This window comes from Anoplopoma fimbria, chromosome 7 (genome assembly GCF_027596085.1).
Source record: "Anoplopoma fimbria isolate UVic2021 breed Golden Eagle Sablefish chromosome 7, Afim_UVic_2022, whole genome shotgun sequence".
NCBI classification, from domain to species: Eukaryota; Metazoa; Chordata; class Actinopteri; order Perciformes; family Anoplopomatidae; genus Anoplopoma; species Anoplopoma fimbria.
In genome coordinates, this window is record NC_072455.1 from 18,705,820 (window position 1) to 18,728,628 (window position 22,809).

The 22,809-nt window shown below is 39.5% G+C and overlaps 2 protein-coding genes across 4 annotated transcripts in view; both read right to left on the reverse strand.

Annotated features, from left to right (window-relative positions):
• Positions 1-3,840, reverse strand: part of LOC129093422 (glucosidase 2 subunit beta-like) — a 103,880-nt gene extending 100,040 nt beyond the window's left edge. The window contains exons 1-3 of one of the 3 annotated variants that reach the window (XM_054601437.1): positions 3,697-3,840; positions 3,207-3,323; positions 982-1,077 (exon numbers count right to left, since the gene is read on the reverse strand). In XM_054601437.1, the coding sequence (XP_054457412.1) occupies positions 982-1,077; positions 3,207-3,323; positions 3,697-3,778 (295 nt within the window). In that variant the 5' untranslated portion in view covers positions 3,779-3,840. Of the gene's footprint in view, positions 1-981; positions 1,078-1,217; positions 1,524-3,206 lie in introns of those variants that run through there. The other 2 variants (XM_054601436.1, XM_054601438.1) reach the window with 2 other exon arrangements.
• A 1,158-nt stretch (positions 3,841-4,998) lies between these two features.
• On the reverse strand, positions 4,999-6,601 carry LOC129093560 (doublesex- and mab-3-related transcription factor A1-like). Its single transcript, XM_054601612.1, has 2 exons — positions 6,166-6,601; positions 4,999-5,777 (listed from the first exon to the last, which is right to left on the reverse strand). The coding sequence occupies exons 1-2, from the start codon at positions 6,599-6,601 to the stop codon at positions 4,999-5,001; spliced, it is 1,215 nt and encodes a 404-aa protein (XP_054457587.1).
• Positions 6,602-22,809: the final 16,208 nt, after the last annotated feature.

The following is a 22,809-nucleotide window of genomic DNA, read 5'->3' on the forward strand; positions in this document are numbered from 1 at the left end:
CAACCACTTATAAAGATCAGCAGCATGGTGTTTTGTAAGTGCTCAGATCTGGCTTTTGCTCAGATGTTTCCCCCCCAGAGAGTGGGCAGAGTGTGATATTTCTCAATTATCCTGAACTCCATTGGTGACTGGTGGAACGAGGGCTTTTATAGCTAAGAAAGGGAAGCCAATGAGAATCTCTCAACATCCAGCAAAAGAGGGAAAGCGATGTTGCGTTAGCTATTAAGTGGCTCCACTCAAGGGAAGGTATGAGAAGACAGATTGGAGAAGAATGCAGGAGGGAGGAATGGGAGGAGGAGGCTCTTTCATTCCTTCATTTTCATTTTTTTTTTACCAGCGATGGATACATGCCGTTTAATGCTGCTCAAAGCGCTGGTCACAGATAGATGTCAACAATGAAATGTATTGATTCTATCCAAAGTGGAGAGCTACTGGAGATCAAAAGTGGATGAGAAGGGGAGCTGAAAAAGGATCTGATTATGCACAGAGTGTGGCAGATTTTACAAGAAAGAATGGAGAAAGGCCTTGAGGAAAAGGACATGATGTTTTTACAAGAAAAGTAGCGGAGCGTGAGCGTGTGCACATTGTTATGTGTGTGGTAGAGAGCCATGTTTTGTTTGATGTGTCTTCTTAATCTGTTTGAACTACAGAAGAAGTGACAGTTTGTACACCAACATGTCAGCTTCTTGACATCATGTAAAAAGTGATTGTCTATATTTGCAAAACACGCAAAAGGTGCTAAAGCAAACAGATCAACATATTATCCAATTTTTTTTTTTTTTTAAAAAGGGAAAAATTGCAAGAATTTTCTGAAAGAGCAAATATGTTCTTCACTAAATCACAAGTAGCGCTGCCCTTGTTGTCCTTGAAATAAGCTGAAGCAGAAAACATTGCCTCACTTCACATTCTGTAAAATTTATTTGAGTCACCTCTCAGGAGAGCATCATTTTATCCAACATAATGCAATTTAAAAAGACCTACCACAGATGCCATCATTGACTCGTGATGACGGGATGTAGTGTGGGCGAAAACCCAGGTTGGTGCAGTAGAATCGGCCACGAGGACAGGCTGAGGTGCCTACATGGGGTCAGGAGCAAAGGTCAGCACTATGTAATAAAATAACTATCAGAAACGCATAAATCTAATCAAAGCTATTTATAATACATGCATGTGGTCTGATGAAAGTAACATAAAGTATGTCCCTTTTCAACAGGCACCTGTACAGATGATTCTGCCATCTCGTCTCCGTTTTATTATTTGTTTATTTTTTAACAGCCTGTTTTCCAACTGCTTAAGAGTAGAAAATGAACCCATGTTCAGTTGTGGCAGCAGTGTGCAGTTTGTACCAGTTCGAAGAGCATCTTTTGTGAAAGTGAGCTGACCTTTGGAATTAAACATGTCTGATATACAGTCCAAAGTGAGTTCTTATTCATACCCAACATGGAAAGTTGATACATAACTTGAGGTGTGGGAAATTACTACCTCTATAATTTTACTGTTTTAAGTGCACTGGACTGGCTGTATCAGCTTCCAATAAAATTATTTTGATTAATTCACCTCTTGCTTTTTTTAACCCCCCCCCCATCTGCAATGAGTAAAGAAGTTAATTAGGATTCTTATAATTATGTTGAATACAATTTAAGGGTTGGATAACAGCAGAACAGGGCAGATTATGTACTTGAGCTGTGAAATTGTTATTTTGGTGACTTATGAAATACTTTATCATCATTGCACATGTGTACACTACAGATAATGGACTTGTTTCATCGAGCAACATTTGATATTAAAAAGAGGCTGCATTTAACATTCAGAGCATTAACATAGCAGCAAACAACTATTTGCTATGTACATATATGGTGGAGTAATGTCTACTTGAGCAGAGAATGAAGTCGCTCTATTTCTATGTGTGTGTTGTTCTCTTTGCTTTATTTCTCTTTTAGTGCATGTTGGTGCCTGGGAGCATGCCCCACTGGTTAGCTCACAGCCGCTGCTCTGCAATGCCTTCGTACGGAGGTTAAAGTTGATATCGCCGTCCCAGACAGACAGCGTCGTCATGGAAGAGTGGCACCCACCCTCTGGTTCCCCCTCGGGTGATCACTCTTAGCACCTTAGCTATGAGCCAAGAGCAGATCGTCGTCATGTTGAGAGCCACTGATATCGAAATGCCCTAAATCTCGTATCTTGCAGCTTTAAGTTCAGTAAATTAAAAGGTTCTCAATACGGAATTCAGAACATATCTATTGCCTCCTCACGGCTCTCAACAAGGAGACAGTTGCACAAACAGTGCAAACAACGGCATCAGTGCTGACAAAACTAACAGTGTTTACCTGAAGGAGAACCAGAGGATGGGCGCTATGCTTCTGCTACAACGCCGTGGGTCTTATCAGTGGTAACCGCTGTATGGGCGCAGTGCAGGGCAACGGCCATCAGCTAGCCAGAGACTCGCATGCACTAACAATCACATGAGGCCAATGGCTGGCTGCATGCACAAAGTACAGAGAACTCAGATTACAACACTTTGAGAGGGAGTTAGACTTTATTCTTTGCTCAGGCAGGCATTACTCCACAATATCGTTACAATGCAAATATAATGACTACATAAGAAGACCACTTCATGTTTTTTTTTTTTTTTTTCTGGTATTGTTTGGACAGTAGCCACAAATTCTCATAGTTCAACCTCATGAGCAGTTTAGCAGGCTTCTGGTTTCTAAAGCAACAACAGATTAACATGATGATATTCAGAAAGAGAGAACCTAAAACCAGTAATTAGTTGATTAATATGATAACAATAATTATGTTTTGTAAACATGAGGGAGAGGGAACGAGTTGACATTATACCTTAATAAAATTGATTTATTCTCTCATGTCCTAGTCTCATGAGGGCAGACAACGAATGTCTGGCTATAATAGCCTGAATAGCATATGGTCTATTTGCAAATCTGGAATTATGAGTTTATTTGATAGGAGGTGCAGCCCATGGGGAACTCTTGGTGAACTGAATCACAAAGAAACAGCACACAAAAGCAGACTTGGAATGTCTGCTGTGATGTACATTTAACTGAAATGATTGCATTCTCAGAAATATTGATAAGTCAAATATTATTCATCCACAAACAGAGATTCGATGTGCACTTAATTACTTACAGTGCATAGGTCGCAGGGGTGAAACAAGGATTGCTAACCTTGCCCCTACGTTCACTTTTTACCTGGTTCATCAGAGCCATCTTCACAGTCACAGTAGTCATCGTTCACCTGCTCAAAGGGAATGATCTTGGACCCATCAATGCACAGAAAGGACTTCTTCTCCCTGTAGAAGCGCTTGTCTGTTAGAGGATTAAAAACATTACTGAAGGATGCATGTTGATGGGCTTTAACTGCAGCTAGAAACGTAACCAAACAAAGGCTTTTAATAACATTTTGCATCTACAGAATGCATTTCAGGGTGAAAGCTTGTGGCTCTATTCCACAGTCTGTAAAGAAAAGCTACTGTAACTATTGATACAACTAAAGGTCTGGCTTTATGGATAGAACAAACTTTAAACGCTGTGTACAGTTGTTACAAGCTGTCTGCAGAGATGACAACGTCACAGCAACATGTTGCAGAGAGCTGTTAAAGTCACACTATACAGTGTCATTGACAAATAATTGAGATAGCTACTTAGCCCTTAGCTAGCGTGAAGGAGACAGTGAACTCACAGGACGAAGATATCCCTCTTATTTTCCGCGAATCTACGAAACCACACCAAAAGACAGCGGCGATAATGATGTGGAAACGCATGTCACACCTCCTGCCTCACAAACCTGTTTCAAATTCACACATGCAACATTTAAACGGACCACTTCCCGACTTCCTGAAACATGCGGTCACATGACAGTTCTGGACTTTTCTTATTGGTTCGTGATCTAGTCACGTGTGAAGCCGCTGACGAATCATGAGTAAGAATAGCTTTGTCCCCCCAAAAAGGATTTTATTTAAGACTATCGAGCCCTTTTTAAAATGCAAAGACGAGACTTTATTAAATTTCAACATTCACGTTTTTTAGTTTGTAAGAAGTGCTTGACGGTTAACGTGATAATAATTGTGACTAACATACAGCTGGGATTTAAACTGGCCATGTCCTTACTTCCTGACAAATGCGGTCACATGACTGTTCTGAGCTTTTCTATTGGTTCTTTGTCTTACCCCATGTGATTCCGTTGACCAATCATGAGTGAGACGGGCTTTCTGCCTCATAATACATGTGTCCGTCTTTTCTTAATTATTTTAGACTTTGATGTTTTTTTAAATGTTTAATTTTTTTGTGTAATCAAAGTATTTCACGTTTTCTAATTTGAAAATAAGTGCATATCGGGTAGTGTGATGCATATTGTGACTATATGCACCAGCAGTCAGGATATTACATTGCATTTTGACTGGTAATAGAAGGAAAATCATGTGTTATTAATAACACTAATGATGACTCTGTTCTATTGACCTTAAGGAATTCAGCTATCATTAATTTATTTTTTGTGTACAATGTATTGACTAATTAACTTCAGAAGATCATATACTGGGACTGATTGAATTTTGTCTTCCAAAGCTTTAACGTTCTGAAGTTTAAGACATTCATGCATCCCTTTGATATAATGAAAATATCAAGATGGTTGATTTATGTATCTGATATTATAGGAATTAGATAGATAGATAGATAGATAGATAGATAGATAGATAGATAGATAGATAGATAGATAGATAGATAGATAGATAGATAGATAGATAGATAGATAGATAGATAGATAAAAAAAACATGAACATATATAAAACAAGAGCCACTTTTGGTAGTTTTATTAATAATATACAATCTTTACAACATTTACACCATAACAAACAAGTCTGGAAAGTAATGCAGTGATTTCAATCAGCACTCCAACTAGGTTTTAGGCACTTACAAGCGGGTTTATAGAAACATCTGAAAGTCAATTCAAAGTAAGAATGACTTATTTTCAAATTCTCACTTGTCATTTTTCACTGTTAAGTCTCGTGTAAAGCCCTGCACTGCTGCATAGTGCCTCCTTGCTCTGAAGGTAAGAAAGGTCTCGGATCATGCCCGGGAAGGAATAGGAGTCCATGGGTGGACGCAGTGGGAACACTGGCATCAGTCCGGATGTCATGTATGGTGACATAAAACCAGCCATTCCACCGTTTGCAGAGGAATAAGCCAGCCTCAATGAGCTGACGCCGAGCCGGGGGTTCAGCCCGTACATGCCGTCACCCCCGGCGGCCGGCGGTGGCATGTGGAGCGGGGAGAAGGCAGACTTGTTCCCCGGAGCACCAAGAGCTCCAGGCAACCCAACAGAATGCCTGAGCGCGTTTGGGTGACTAGACAGAGCGAAACTATCAGAGTCAATCTTGTTCTCTTTGGAGCCCAGCATCAGCTCAATGGATCTGACAATGTCACCTTTGCACGTCCTCACCATAGACTCCAGGGTGTCCCGTTTCTGATGGGGGAAGATCTTGGCCATTATGTCAGTGGGGTCCCGGTTCAGGAGCCGGTAGTCTTTGGGTTTCTCCGACTCGCTGCCTGACTCCGGATCCGAGGAGGAAAGCGACCTCTGTGGACTCTCTATGTGGTCTGGGGATGGACTGGTGCTGTCATCATTGAACGGAGGAGCGGTGCTGTCCTCGTTTGGAGACAGATCCTTCTTGTCATTTGGAGAGGGCAGCCGTGCGATGTGGGGGGCAAAGAATGGTCGGCCCATGAATCCGTTATAAAAGTTGTACTTGCTCAGTTTGTCATCTAAAAATGTGGACAAAAGAAAACACATGGTTTGAAAGAAGATATGCACAGACAATGCAGTATGTGAAAGTCAATTTGCCCTCATAAGCTGTCATATTGTGGAAACTTGAAATGCCTCTTTGGTCACCATTCTGAGCAATGAATATTCACTATTAGGATGTTTTTAACACAACAATGGCCCCAAAGGCCACTTATCTACCTGGTTATTCTGTTCAACAAAAGACCCATCTGTTAACAAACACCCAGCGAGATTGGTGGATCACTAATCACAGCTTGTCACATGTTTCATTCATATCTCTCCATTCAAACAAACATCTAATGTGAATTTAATGATGGGATTTTTTTTTTTTTTTCTATTTATACAAACATTTTTTTATTTCTAACTTACCATCTTTGTGGCTCTCTGCTCCAAAAACATCAAACCCTGGAGCTGTCGGGGTGTTGCTGGTAGCCGCTGGCAGCCCTGGGCCTCCGGAGCACACCTGGTCCCCAACCATACCTGACCCGGGATACATGAGCCGAAGCTCCCGGGCCTCGCTCTCCTCCTGAGCCTGCTGCCTCCTCAGAGCCACCTGAGCAGCCATCACCCGCTGCCTCTCCGCTATCAGGGTGCACTTTGCGCACACGCAGTCCCTCCAGCGACAGAAGCGCTTGTGGCCCTTCAGTGCGGACACCACACCGTGGTTTCTGCACCTGGCGCACTTCGGGGTGCGTGGGTATCCCCTCTCCAGAACCGGGTTGCAAGCTCGGAGGAAGAGATGCGGAGGACGCAGGAGGGAAGGAGGCACCTGCAAGCCACCGAGAGGTCTGATCCTGCTGTCCATGGCCGGAGAGAGGTTGCAAACACACAAAGTCTTAAAAGTCCCCAATACAAGTGTGCTTAATCTAGTAATGCGGCCTTCTCTTGGTGACTGGCGTCTCTCTACTGCTGCTGGCACCCTGAACCAACACGCCTTAAGTGTCCTCTCTCCAGGTGGTTTGAGGTGAAACACAACACCCTAGTCACACCCCTTTCCGCTCCAGCCTCTTCATAGCCTCCCCTATCATATTTATTTGCATCCCGGATGAATAGCGGACTAATCTGATGCAACTGAGCCTATATGCAGGTCAACCAGACTTTGTAAAGGTCTGTAATTGCACTTTTAGAAGTTTTCATGTGCAGGAAATTATATTGATATTTTCCCTTGAAGGGTCTTAAGAGTTATTCATGTTTAATATGAACCACCAGTAAGAAATGTGTTCATTTTGTGGATTTGGGTGTTTTTCTTTAACAAAAAAGTTAAATATGTTGCCTCAGGTCAGCTTGATACAATGAGCCTCTTTGGTCACCATTCTGAGCAATGAATATTCACTATTAGGATGTTTTTAACACAACAATGGCCCCAATGGACACAAAGGCCACAGGTAATTATCTACCTGGTTATTCTGTTCAACAAATTACCTTGACAAAAGACCCATCTGTTAACAAACACCCAGCGAGATTGGTGGATCACTAATCACAGCTTGTCACATGTTTCATTCATATCTCTCCATTCAAACTAGATCCAGTTACACACGGCAGATTGCCTTACCGATATTGCGTGGAAAACAACTTGAGCATAATGTGACAAACACAGCGGCAGTCACCAAGGGAAACGCAAATGTAAAAACACCGTAGTCATGCGTTTGCACACATACACTCTGTCATCCTCAACTTTTCTTTTGTTCTTTTTTTTCCTATTCGCTGCAAGTGCTGTGCATCTTGACTGAGAAGACACACTAAAAAGGGTAATTAAAATGTTAATAATGATAGTATCCTTTAGCTATTAGACATCTTCTAATCATCTGTGGATGTCAGAGTGAGACATCAGTGACTTTTTTTGGTCTCCCTGTAGTTCTGACTCCACTAGACTCCCTCTGAATAATGGATGTGGGTTAAAGAGGCAGTGGATGGAAGCACTCAACCCCCTTGTGGCGTTTTACGGAGATAATGATTCCCTGAAGGGCATCTCTGAGGAAGGAAAGGCCAGGAAAATTGCTTACAGTATAAAACACAATGATTTGATGCCTGCATAGCTATTGTTAGTCATTAATATTACTACTTACCACACATACAGTCTGGTAAGTGTTTTAACTTGATAAAAGACGTTTACTGCTTTTGAGAGCAAAACTTATGAGTGACAGATAGTACTTTTTTTTTTCTCTTCTTCCCATGGATCCATCTGTCTTCAGGTGATGGGTCTTATCAGCAGCATACCTGCCCACCTGCCCCCTCACAACGTGCATGTGTGCATAAGCAAAGAACAAACACATACTGCGTAAAAACACAAAATCGGTACGTGTGTGCAGGAATTTGTCGTAACAAAAGCTTCCAGATAATAAAGAGGTTTTGAGAAGCAAGTCTGCTATTTGCAGAAAGATGCTCCAGAAGTTATGGGCCTTGAGAGATAGGGGTTGGTACAGACTCACTACAGCTGTGCAGGACATGAAGATAATTTGGAATGCATCCATCAACACAGAATGCCTAAAAACATAAATAAATGCCAGTGATGCAGATGCTGTGTGGACGCACACTCAGCTCTTTATCATTTCATCCACTGTGAAGTTGAATTTGAGGTTTGGATTTGTGGCTGGCAAGTTTATCCAGGCACATTAAGCTGCTCTCACCTGGCTTTTCATGCACAACACTTAGGCGGCTTACACGGACCAGTTAGAGCTTTTTCTTGCAGGAAGCTTGGCTGGAAGCAACGTGGCATTAACAAGCCTGTTTGAATGTGTGTCCCTATATATTGAGCTATTGGAAAGGCTCCGTTTTAAGTCTTATTTCTAATTACCCTGAAGAGGAATATGGGACAAAAACAGCTGTTTTGGAAAAGCCTCTATAAATTGGATTATGGATAAAAGCTGCAGTGTTATATTTACTCATTTACTGCCTCTTCCGTTTGTCTCTGGAACATAGGATTACTACAAGGCCGAGCCAGGATGGTTGTTTCAAGTGCCTTCAAACCAGATCAGTTTCACCACGAGACAAGGTCATTTCGCAATTAATTTGTGTCATTCTATCCTTTGATCCTATCTAATACACAAAACAACTATATATTGCTGTTATCTCTGCTGTACATAAAACCTTACGTCCACTTCCACGGTTTGTTCGCCATTCTAGTCCGAATTTTCCCAACCTCACCCCCAATACAAGATGAAGAGTAGAGTAGATATGGCCAGACAGTGTCTTAATTGTGTTCTTAACAGATCTGCTCATGTCAGATATGGTGTTTCATCACAGCAGCGTGTCTCCTAGGACAGGGCTTTATCAGTACAGCTTCTTATCTGAAGCAAGGTGGCTGCTAATCTACTCACAAATCTCACAAAACCTGATTATGTCTCCCACTGTCAGAGAGATGGAGAGGAGGGAGGGAGGGAGGGAGGTGGAGAGGTAGGGCAGAGGTGCAGAAGCCCATCATTAAACAGTAAATCATGGCATCTGGATTTATATATTTTATAGTGCCCTTTAAAGACATGTGCATTCAGATTTCATGTCACATATTGTCACATTGTTAATCCAAATAGGTTTGTATCTGAGATTATTGCCCTGCATCTGCAAATCCTCTGATGCACAAAGGTTGAAGATTCGACCATGTTATTGTTGCCAACTCTGAATCACAGAAGGAAACAGTTTGGCGCATTGAGTTTCAAGACAGCGCCATTGTTTCTGAAAAATACAGCGCTCAAATTACAACAAATTCCCCTCTCTTTCAGCATGTGAAGGGTCTTGACCCTTGTGTGTTTACTTTCTCATCTGTCACTTCACACCCTTGTCATTTAAGTACCACACAGTAGCCTCTACTTCACCGCTGATGGCCACCAATGATCGCCATCAGGTTGATCAGATTGCTGTTTCAATCACTTGAATTTCCCTTTCTATCAGTGCAAGTCTTTGTCATTGACATTCTGTTGTATTAAAAAAAGCAATACAGAAGCTGCAACTTGTGTTATTTTTATCCTACTAGATCATTTCAGCAGGAAATTTAACATTTAACAATTTAACACCTGAATTATCTGCTATATTCGCTACCTAGTTGCTTGATTTTTTGGAACGCTTTTTGTGCTGGGCCAGTAGTGAACAGTGGGTTTATCAGATCTTTTATGCTGAAAACAACTGCCTGGTGTGCCTGTAAATACGGCGGTGAGTGTGAACCTAAACAGTAAGGTTCTGGCTGTGAAACCATGAATCCATGAGCTGAAAGATGCTAAAATGCCCCAAAGAGCTGAGTGAAGGTCTTGTTTCGTCCGAAATTCTAAATAAACATGCTTCTAAGTTCGCTAAACCATTATGTTAGATTTTTTAGTATGTCCGAAAACTAAGTATCAAACACTGGACAATACTCCATAATTATCCCACAGACACAGAATCATTTTTCAACATGAAGCTAATACAAAAATAGAGATTATAGCAATTTAATTAAACTTTTTAATGCAGGGTTTTTACCTTGAATGGAGTCTCTTTTCATTGTGGTATTGCTAACTTAACATTTAACTTTTCATTTTTCTGTTCTTCTTTTAGATAAAATATAATTCTGCAAAGATAACGGACATATTATTATTATTACAACCCATGCAGAGAAGAAGGGAAGCATCCATACTGCACTCATACACACACCTGTGCATTTGAATGCATGGTACAATAGATTTTCCTCCTCTTCCTTCCCTATCTATCTTCTGCCATCTTCTTCTCTCCTATTCAATATTCCTGCATTTACTCTCTCTCTCTCCTCATGTCCCACCTTTATTGGTGGGCTTAGTCTGATAGGTATCCATCAGGGCCCCTCACTTAGCCCGGCAATGCCTCAGTGCCGGGGAACAATGGTGGCCCGAAGACAGCCAAGTTTGCTCATGAGCACTGGGTATGGATGTGTATGTGTGGGTGTGGGTGGGATGTGAGTGCACCCATGTGTACCTGTTCTACTCATGCATATTACATCTGCATCAACATGGTGCATCTATAAGGAGATGCAGGTTCACTTTTACATACTGGCTCACTCTGTGTGTGTGCGTGTAGGAATATAAGTGCTTGAAATCCTAATAACGTGTGTGTGTGTGTGTGTGTTTCTTTGTGTAAAGGGGGTGGGGGTGTTGGGTAGGTGGGCAGTGCGTCTGTAGAGAACATTAGTTCCTTGAAAGGTTCTGGTCAGGTGCCAATGAATGCATCCTTCACTGTCTAAACAGGTTGAGATTTAACCCCGAGAGTTCCTCGTTCTGCACTTACTGTGGCAACACTCTCTATTTGTTTCCTGTCAAAGACGCTTCTTTATTTACCGATACACTTGCAAGGAGATCTGCGCAGCTTAACAATGCATAACTGAGTGGCAGATGAGCACAAACCTGTGTGAAGGGTTTAAAGAATCAAGTTTCTAAAGGTGTGTTTTTTTTTCATGAAAATGTGCCAATTGATAGATGTTGACAAGGAAATAGATGTGTTAATGATGGACGTGGGAAAGAACTCTCTGTTGGTACTTTGCAAATGTGAATATGCACTTAAAAATAGGCGTTCAGTATGTCAGATTAAATGCAATACATTGGCAGAGGGTGAAAAAAATAAAGAAAACCCCAATGAACGTGGGAGAATCTCTCTCTCCTCATTCTCATATATACAAATAAACAAACAATTGGACCTCCAAAGCGTTGTTTACAGTGTCTTGAGAGAAAGGACCTGTCGACATCTTATTGGCATAGGATTCTGGTTCGTTTCTGTTTGCTTAAAAGATTTCCTCCAGTTGTGAGGTTCTTCAGATGTTTTAATGAACAGATTAAAAGGCTGTAAAAACATTCTGAGCTCACTAAATCTTATGTTAAAAATATTCTGAGCTCACTAAATCTAATGTTAGCTCCTTATAAAATTAGAGATCTGCAGCAAAGGAAGAAATTCAACAATAACTATGTTATCTACACCTCATGGCAACGTATTAGCTTATCACACATCAAGCAGATGCAGAGTAACAGAGTATTAGATTAATCTTAAAATAATTAGTCACTCTTGTACCTCTGTTTTGGTGTCCACCAACTCCTGAAAACAATATCTGGGTCTTTGGCTGCTAAATGCTCCATTATGTTTATCACCTAGCTGCTTACTTTGTCTGTACTTTGGTGCTGGGCAGGTAATGTACGTGGGAGTTTTTAATATATTTTTATGAAGCAGCGGCCTACTGCTGCATGAAAGCACTCGTGATAGCTGCGATAGTGAAGCCAAAAACAGTAAAGTTGTGGGCCCTCAAAACCAAAACAATGAGCTTAAAGCACTAAAACGTCACAGTAACTGCAATATTTGGGTGATTGTTTTCTGTAGCTTCATCACTGTGAGCAACCCCTGTCATATTTCAAGTAATTTGATTAAATGTAAATGAAAAATAAGGATTATAGCAGCTTTTAGAAGAAATACTTCACCTGTAACCTTAAAATGTACAAATGTGTTTTTGTTAGTGTTTCACTTTTGCAATACCAGGTCATAGTGAAACAATCTTTAACATGTCCAGATTGCAACAAGCGTATTTAAAGGGCAGGAGACCGTTAAGAAGAAAACTATAAACAAGGAAAGGTGCAGGTGAAGCATTAAGAAGGAGATAAGTAGCTATCAGATGAACAAAGAGCACAGGAAGAGACATCAGTGCTGTACATCTCTGCCAGGGTGTTATGGGAAAATATGCTAGACTTTCAGTTACAGACAATAACAGCTTAAAATTTTTTAAACATTGTCTCTGATAGCAACTGGCATCTGCAAACAGATCAGATGTGAGTTGCTACAGAGATTAGAGGAAACATGAAACCGTCGGAGAAGTGGAAGCTTAAAGAAGTTTCTGTGCATGATGTTTTGGTTAGAATATGTTTAATCGTTCGGGTATATGTATGTTATAAAAAATATGTTTTACTGGTTTGAACCCAATGGCAAACATCTAACATTCGTGTGTGATTGGACTTTTCATGTACACAACATTAATCTTTTGGTGAGTAACTTTCCAGCAGAACTAGACTTGCTTTAAACGTTGCAGCACAGATCTTGAAATACCGACTAAGCCTGCCCTGCTGTCCTTGCCCCCAGCATACCTGTGACTTCATGTCAAAAAGGAAACCACTGAGACGAGATAAATCTGTTACGGTTGAACTGAACGATCATAATAACTTCAATTTTTTTTTTTTATCTCATGTTATATATTTGTTGTGCATTAATGTACCATTGTTCCCACAGCAAAGCTTACTCGGCAGTCAGTCAAATGGAGGCATAGAAAAGCATAGTATATGCTGGCATCCAAAATGTCACACTTTTTTTATTTGATTAAACATATCAGATATTCAATTTATAATATGCCAATTTACAAAGAAATATAAAAAAGTTCAATAATGTCTTTTTTATTATAAACATCACCTCAAAAACACTTTTAATTGCATTTTTTTGGACAGTTTTCTTATTGAATATAATTATGAAATTTTCTAAGAGCAAAATATGAGCAGGTAGAACAGGTAGAAAATATGAAATCGAATAAAAAAGTAAATAAAAATGTAATATAATCCACCAATTCATACCTCACTACACTGTCAATGGAGCTACTTAAGGTTGGATTTTTCACAATAGCGACCAACCAAGAGTAGAACTTGGTTCTGAGGTCACCAAATGAATCAAGAACTTTATTTTCATATTTTACCCTTTAAATTAAACATTTTTAAAAGAGCAATATAGAACATTCAGGGCATTAATGTAGCAGCATGAATCGCCGCTCACGCATAGCTCCCAGCCTCCGATTCCCCCTCAGGTAAACGCTGTTAGCCCGGTCGGCAAGGCAACTCGGCTCCTGAGTTGCTCCAAAAAGGGGTTTAGCTGCAAAAAATCCCCTACAGCTTGGCTTTCAGTTGTGAGTGTTGCTAGAGTGAGGGGTTTTAAAGAGCCAAGAAACTGCTCATACTTACTCACAACGGGTACAAATCAAGACTCAATACTTTTGAGCTTCAAAAGCCACAAAAAAAATATGAGTGAATCACTATTTCCTTATCTAAATTATATTCCTGGCAAAAGGGAAGACTCAGAAGCAGCATTTAGACCTTCATGCTCCTTTGTAATCACATTTCCTGATGGAATTGTCAAAAGAAAGTGGCAGACTTTTGTTTTTGTGGCACTCTGATCATTTGATTGTTGGGGATCAATCAGACAATCAGTGGGGAAATGAACACTTTCATTAATTTACTGATAAATTATAATAATTATGGTAATCATGCTAACTTACAACTGATTCATACATATCATTTTAAAACACTTTTTACAATTTTCGAACTATTTAATTATTATTTGAGATTTTTTAACTGAATTCAATTTTGCCTTACTGTTCATGGAATGGCATCATGTAAAGTAGGAAATCTGGATTTCCAGTAAAATGACTTACCATCACGTTTAGTAATGTTGGCAACAAACCATAGCAACATGCATCTACATGGACTGACACCTGGTTAAGGTTCAAAGCCATTGCAGAACCATAGTCAGTCAGGTACAGAGACAGAGGAACAGATAACAATACACACTACAGTCTATTCAGAACTATAGACTGCAAAATGCTGGCTGCATGCAGATTAAACTCAGATAAAGGAAAAAATACAAAATAAAGTGCTGACCACAGGTGTGAACAAAGCACCATTTTCAAAAACATTTACAAATGGGGGATGCTATGGATCTTTCGGGGACTTTTTGAAGATCGTACTAACATCTACAAAACCCAAGATAAATGGTATCTTTTATCAGTTTAGATGTTGTATAATTGTACAACTGGAGTCCCAACATTGATGCGGGCTTAGATTCTAAGAACTGCAACCTTAAGTTCACAGACTTCATGGACTTTATCTGATCATGACGCCTTGAATCGCAAACACAGCTTATCGTCTTCATGAAGCTTTAGAGAGTGTGAGAAAGTAGTCCACCTTATTTGAAGTTATAAAACTGTTTACAAACTTTAGAAAAGCTTTGATAATTTGCACTTTTATCGGAACATAATGTGTATGAAGTCAATCCAGGATTGCTTAGTCAAACTCAGTACATTTAAACTTATAATACCTGTGTTAATCGGTTTAAAGCTTGCAAGGTATAAGTGCTTACAAAATTCATTCCTGAATGACAGTTACACAAATGAGTAATCACTGTTTGCACGATTGGTAAGAATCTTCCAATTGTCTAACAGAAAAGATTAGATACAAGGCATTTAACAGTCAATATCTGGACCGACTTCCTCATCCTTGTGCCGGACATTGTTTACAATCTGATTACTCTGATTGCTTCACAAGTAGCATGTTAACAATCAGCAGTTGTCATCAGACAATAGCTGATGTGTTCCCAGATGGCATTTCCGCGAATGTGGAGGATGTATTTCTTGTTGTTATTATTATTATTTTGTGTATTTATTTAACTACAGTTAGTTTAACTCCATCACTTCAAATAATAATGTGTGTTTTGAGAGAACAAAACGCTGCCAAGACAGCTTGGTGAGGAAATGTTTATACTGAGCGCATCTGCAAAATATTGACTGATTATATATTCAAACTGTTTTCACAAAAAATGTTCACTCTTGGCATGACTAATGTTTAAATGGTTATGTTTGCAATTTAAAGCACTTAAACGTAAGCACCTACTTCAGGAAAAGAGCGTAGTCTGGGTTGAAATATAAAAATGTTGTTTACATTTTCATTATTTAACCAAAAGTGCAGCCTATTCCTAGCATCAACCTATATGATTATTATAACCCAAACCTAACCACAGGCTGGGCACTGAACCAAAATTAACCCCTTTGTCCTACGTCCCCCATCCACCCTAACCTTCTCTTTATGACTTCTATGCAGTTCAAGAACATAATAGACATAACCAATATTGTATTTGACAAACCATCTACTAGTAGGCTACATAAACCATTTTCTAGGAGACAAGGATGCATTTCTGTCACCAAAACATGCCCATGGCTTTTCCCTCAACATGACACACAGGGTCACAGCACGGTCAGATGTGATGTTTGGAGGGCTTCTAATTTTGGGATCAGGGCTTAATGAGAGGACGAGAAAACAGCCTGCTGGTGAGAACAAGGGGGATGGCCCCAGAGACGAGGCGTACGAGGACAGGACACAAAGGACAGCTTAGAGGACCTCTGATGTCACCCCAGTACCAGCAGAGTGGCTCATTGAAATGTAAGTGCCTCTGCTGTTTTGCTTTTGTCTGATTCTTGTCAGGCCTGTTCTTCTCCTATAATAATGAGCCCTTTGACAACTGATTAACTTCATAGTGGCTTTTATTTTTTGTTTCTATACAAGTGTTTTCTTTTAATGGCAGGCCTCGGTTCACCACCTTTTAGGTAGTTTTTGTCTATGAATACCTGAGGGTGAGCGTGGATGAAAATGTATTAAATTAAAGAAAGTTGTGATTAAATTGAACACATGATTCTAGCTGGATATCAACATCCGTCCTTTGAGGTTTTTTTTTATCCAGTGCTTCATTGTCTTCATCAATGGATGGAGTTTACTCTGATTTGATTTAAGAAGGTGAAAGATGAAAGAAAAACAAAAATTCTGATTCAAGATTTGCCAAGGAAGATTGGGAGAAATGTTTGAAAGCGCTAAAGAAAAACTGTAAGGGGCCCTTGAATTAGGTTTCTTTCTGGTCTTACTACATATTCTAGCACCTTTGTCATCCGTTGTGTAGCTTGAATTATAAAATACTAACTTATCTTATAACACTTGGTAGAATAATTGTAATTAGCCTTTAGCCTGTTAAGCTAATAAGCTGATAAGCATGTTTCCTCTTTTCCCTCTTAATAAGACGTTTTAGTTTCATCCTGAAATTTGACAAATGTGTGTCCCTTTCCATTAAGACATGGCTTTGATCCTCTCAGGTAGGCAGGGGGTACAGGGGTCCCCTAAGGGATGACCGCCCCCCGATGGGAGAATTGTTTTTACCCCAGCTGTGATTTGCTTGTGCTGCAACATCTAATTCCAAACACTATTTTGTCAAATCAATGCCTGGACTTTGTCTTATTAAGGCCGGTCTGGTTTCCTATACCAAGCAGGGTGCTTTAAACCCCCGATGAGGGAGGCAAGCTGAGATTGCCCCTTACAATAAAACAACACACCACTCCACAACAGCATGACACTTCCTCGACCGGCAAATGAGATGAAAGCTTTAAACCATGAAAACAGTGGTTCGAAAAGCTTCTGAAGACCTGCTTCCCTGCCAGCACGGAATAAAGATGGGCTGTCCACCCGCCACAAAAGCCCAACACAACAGGGAAAAACATCAAAGAGTGATTTTGTCAGGGGGAAAAAAACTATTTGTAGAGGGTTCCTACTGAGAAAAACGCAGGTGAATTTTCAGGTAATAGCACATTGCTGGTAAGCGCTACAGTTTTGTTTGTTTCTTTTCCATACAGTGATACCTTTCATTAGTGTGAAAGTGGTGAGTGTTAAACAAACTCTCACCTCATACATTGGAGCGACTTTATATGCAGCCTATAGTTTGTTAGGAGCTAAAATAAGTGTAAGCGTATACACATATATATATATATATATATATATATATATATATATATATATATATATATATATATATATATATATATATATATATATATACATATATATATATATATATATATATATATACATATATATATATACACATATATATATACAGCGGGTAAAATAAGTATTGAACACGTCACCATTTTTCTCAGTAAATGTATTTCTAAAGGTGCTATTGACTTGACATGTTCACCAGATGTCGGTAACAACCAAAGTAATCCATACATACAAAGAAATCCAAACAAATAAGTTTAGAAATTAAGTTATGTGTATTAAAATGGAATGACACAGGGAAAAAGTATTGAACACATGAAGAAAGGGAGGTGCAAAAAGGCATGGAAAGCCAAGACACCAGCTGAAATCTATCAGTTATTAGAAAGCAATCCTGCCCCTTGTCAGTGCAAATTAATATCAGCTGGTTCAGTCCCAACTGATGGCCTATAAAAATTACCAAGGTGTCACACAAGAAACATCTCATGATGGGTAAAAGCAAAGAGCTTTTCTCAAGACCTTCGCAACCTTATTGTTGCAAAACATACTGATGGCATTGGTTACAGACGGATTTCTAAACTTCTGAATGTTCCAGTGAGCACTGTTGGGGCTATAATCCGGAAGTGGAAAGAATATAATTTCGCCATAAACCGGCCATGACCAGGTGCTCCTCGCAAGATTTCTGACAGAGGAGTGAAAAGAATTATCAGAAGAGTTGTCCAAGAGCCAAGGACCACTTGTGGAGAGCTTCAGAAAGACCTGGAATTAGCAGGTACAATTGTTTCAAAGAAAACAATAAGTAATGCACTCAACCGCCGTGGCCTGTATGCACGCTCACCACGCAAGACTCCATTTCTGAAGAAAAAGCATGTTGAAGCGTGTTTAAAGTTTGCTGCACGACATTTAGACAAGCCTGTGAAATACTGGGAGAATATAGTCTGCTCAGATGAGACCAACATGGAACTCTTTGGATGCCATAATACACACCATGTTTGGAGGTCAAATAGCAATGCACATCACCCCAAAAAATCCATACCAACAGTGAAGTTTGGAGGTGGGAACATCACGGTGTGGGACTGTTTTTCAGCATACGGCACTGGCAAACTTCATATAGTTGAAGGAAGGATGAATGGAAAAATGTACCGAGACATTCTTGATAAACATTTGCTGCCATCTACCAGGATGATGAAGATGAAACGAGGTTGGACATTTCAGCAAGACAATGATCCCAAAAACACAGCCAAGGAAACTCTCCATTGGTTTCAGAGAAAGAAAATAAAGCTGCTAGAATGGTCCAGCCAATCACCTGACTTGAATCCAATAGAAAATCTATGGAAAGAACTAAAGATCAGAGTTCATAGAAGAGGCCCACGGAACCTTCTAGATTTGAAGACTGTTTGTGTGGAAGAATGGGCCAAAATCACACCTGAGCAAATGCATGCGACTAGTTTCTCCATACAGGAGGCGTCTTGAAGCTGTCAATACCAACAAAGGCTTCTGTACCAAGTATTAAATCAATTTCAGTAAGCGTGTTCAATACTTTTTCCCTGTGTCATTCCATTTTATTACACATAACTTCATTTCTGAACTTATTTGTTTTGTTTTCTTTGTATGTATGGATTACTTGGGTTGTTACCGACAATAGCACCTTTAATAATAATAATAATAATGGATTTCATTTATATAGCATACTTTAAAATACAATGAAATCTCAAGGTGCTGCACAGGGTAAAACAATCACAATAATCAAATATAATAATAAAACGCTAAAACAATTAAAAAATAAAATAAATGAATTAATTTAATCATAATAAAATCTAAGAATATATATTAAAACTGAACAACCACCCAAGAAACGCAATCTAAACTACACAAAGCCAAGACCTTAGGGGAATGCAGAGAGGAACAGGTGAGTTTTAAGATTTGATTTAAATAATTTAGAAATATATTTAGAAATATATTTACTGAGAAAAATGGTGTTGGACGTGTTCAATACTTATTTTACCCTCTGTGTATATACACACATACACAGGCACACACAGCAAATTTCTGCAGCATATTACAAACTAAAAAAGTATTAGTATTAATAAATTAATTTTAGGAAGGACTGAAAAACACAAAACTGGGTTGACTGTTTGATTTACAATATGATGCACGCTATATAGCATGAAGCGCATTTTATTTAGATTCAGTGTTTGATTCAACTAGTGAGGTTCTGCTTGATTTTGACACCAGCAAAAGAGGCTAATGTGATCTTGCCTAAAATGTGTTGCTAAGAATAAGGGCACAACAGTCGAGTCTTTGTTCTCTGTCCACAGGTGGATTTACCTGACTATGTGCAACATGATCACTCTTTGAACCAAGTGAAACTACATAGAACAAGCTTAGGTTAATAAGGTGTGAAATTCTTTAACACAGAACCCTTTGTGGTAGTCTGAGTGAACAGCGCTCCCAACAGAATTCAAAAAGTCATTGTGTCATTGAATGTCAACATAGTCAATCCAATAACAATATGTGCGTAAATATAAATATATCATAAAGTAAATTGTTTTAGGATGATAGGATTACAGCATACAATATAGTTTGTAATCCATAACTATTCTAATGCCAAGACGACAAGTTTATCAATCTTTGTTTAGACAAAGAGCTAGAATGTTGTGAACTTTAAATGAAAGTTGTTTTTAATGGTGCATCTTGTTCATTTTGTAAATGATTTCTTAGCACAGAAACACCAATATTTGTTGGATATAAAAGTGAGGATCGAAAACTTGCCGGGTTCATGATCTCATTGTGAAATTCCAAAGGTTAAGGAGTAAACTGCCCCATGTAATCAGATTTTGCCATGCACATGAATGTTTATTAAATGGGATGCAGTGAAGTGTGAGTCAGAATGCAGCACATTCCCCAGTTTAAGTAGTGTAGAGGAGTGTCAGTAGAGAGATAACAAAACAATAAAACAATGGTTATCTTTAATCTAATAGAACTAGAATAGAATCCACATGCACTTTAACATTATTTAACATTCAATGATTATAGGTTACTGTTACTGTTCTGCAGCCACATATTAGATATTCTGTTTAGTTTAATTTTATTTAGAAGCATTGTGCTTTAAGCTTTCACGTCCCCAGCGCCCTCAATCATCTTCTGAATAAATTCTGCTGAACACCGATGAACAGTAATTGCCATCCATCTCAATATGTGCGATGTCATGACTTGGCAGCGAGTGTATAAAATGTGAAAATGCAATTTTGAATTTGCAGGCGACACATGCTCAAGAGATCCCAATCTCATGAATAAATCCCCACCGTGAGAAGAATGATGGCAGATATAACTTTGTGTGAATAATTGCACAAGTAGACTCATCAGCATTAGGAGTGTGTTTGGAGTAAATCGTGTCCTTTTCTGCATCAAATTTATGCCCCTGCACACTGAGAATATTAACAGGCAAATCACTCACTACCACTACTCCCTTTTCTTTTTTGCTTCCGCATAACCAAGCAACAATTGACTCATGCCAGTTTGACAGCAATTGTGAGAAGATCCGGAAACGTGAGAAAAAGTTTGTTCAAATTTTTTTAAATTCGTGGGTGAGTTTTAATTCGCACTTTCAACTCCCAGCATGCCTGTATTCCTTCCACCTGACTGTGCTCTTTCGTCAGCCCTCTCTGCCTATGTGACCCTACATTGGCCTGGGCATCCATTCAGGGGCTCCATTTTCTAGGTGATTGACTCTGAAAAACTTACGTTGTAATCCCCAAATGTTTCCTCTGTGTTTGAGGGAGGGTCTGCATTGTTGAAAACCCTGGGAGGCCTGCCCGGGTGTTTGTCTGTCATGCTGGGCATTAAGAGTGGGTGGGAGGAGCAGGAATTTGACAGGTGGAGGGATACTTCAGTAGCAGGGTGGACCAGATCTGCCGGAGCTGAGTCAGGCTGTCAGTCCTGTCCTGTCAGTCTCTCAAAACAAGGACACATAGATCCTTCTGAGGGTTCACACTTTTGCTCACATAAGCTAAATATTCATTAATTATAAGACTCTTAGTGCTCTTCGCTGTTGTTCGCTGAAATTTCGTTGTATCACTACAATGACGATAAAAACCTATTTATCTTTATCTATGTTTGAGGTCGTTTACATTGAATCAAGGCGGAACAAGATGATTCTACAGCTATGCCATGAAAATAAGTATTGGCAAAAGGCATCAGATGGAGAAATGTACAGAGCATTAACCACCACCTTTATTCTGTCAACAGAGATTATAGTGACGATAAATGTCACACTTTTCCCAACAAATCAAGCCACTTTGTCTCACTCATTCACTATCTTAGAGTAAGGCCTGTACAGACTCTCTTTTTCTTGTTGGGATTCAATGCAACAAATTTTTTTTTTTATAAATTCTCATTCATAGATGTATTATTTGTCATGAAATTTAAGTTACAGACAAAATCAACTCAAAATTAAAGTTCCTTGTAGTAGCTTTAAGATAGGATAAGCTTTTTACAAGGCCAAGTAGTAAGCATACATTGCCCGTGACCAGTGTTTTATTTAAATTAATAGTGAAGTACTCTCTCAGGTGCATAAAGGCAAAGCATAAAGTCGAAAGAAATCCCAAAACAAGAAATAACGACCAGAAGGGACGCAACAAGGAAGAGAGCTGCTGTGAATATTCAACACCTCTACTGTTACTTTTAGCAAACCATCCGAATGAATGCTTCTCCTTAACGAGCTCCCTTCCCCTCTTCATCTCGGAGGAAATGAGCAATGCCATGAGCAATGGCAGTGATCGCATCATGCTTCATTGCGATTGGCTGCAGATAAGGACCACCACCCACATTAGCACGTAGGTAATTATTTTGATTTCTACGAGCAGGTGGTGATGGAAGCGGGAGAGTCCGTGATCAGACTCCAGAATCGCTCCAGATAAACATCAGTGGCTCGGAGACACACCGACACCAGCCCCTGCGACGCTCACTGGGAGCCCCCATATCTCTCCCCAACCATGTCATTACCCTCTGTAATGTTGTGGATAACTATACAGGCTAAAGGGGTTGGTGAAAACATTGTACTCTGCTCTGGGTTATAGCTTGTACCAGCATTAAATAAAGTGGTTTCTGTCAAATGGGACCAACAGCATTGATGGAAGGAAAGGGGGGGAATTTAAACTGCAATAGGCTGACCTACCTTCAGAACTGAAAGCGCAAATGTATTTAAGTTAAAGAGTGTATATTAAATGGCCAGAAATGATAGTGGTATCTATCTATCATCAAACTGTGAAGTAGTATCTTTCCCAAAATGATTCAATCAGTGTCAATAAAAAAATAGTTGCTGTGACATTTTGGTAAATTTTGTACATTCGTGATGAATCTTTTGCACCATAATCATCTCATCTCTCTCTCTCTCTCTCTCTCTCTCTCTTACCCTGTGGCTGTTGCGGCCCTTTGTATGGAGGTTTCAAGTCATCGCAGATGAGCCACGTTT

Bases quoted from the DNA above. Each gene is read 5' to 3' on its own strand.
- LOC129093560 (XM_054601612.1), bottom strand. From the start codon at position 6,601: ATGGACAGCAGGATCAGACCTCTCGGTGGCTTGCAGGTGCCTCCTTCC. The intron at 5,778-6,165 runs GTAAGTTAGAAA...CCACATTTTTAG, and splicing joins AGCAGAGAGCCACAAAGATG to ATGACAAACTGAGCAAGTAC.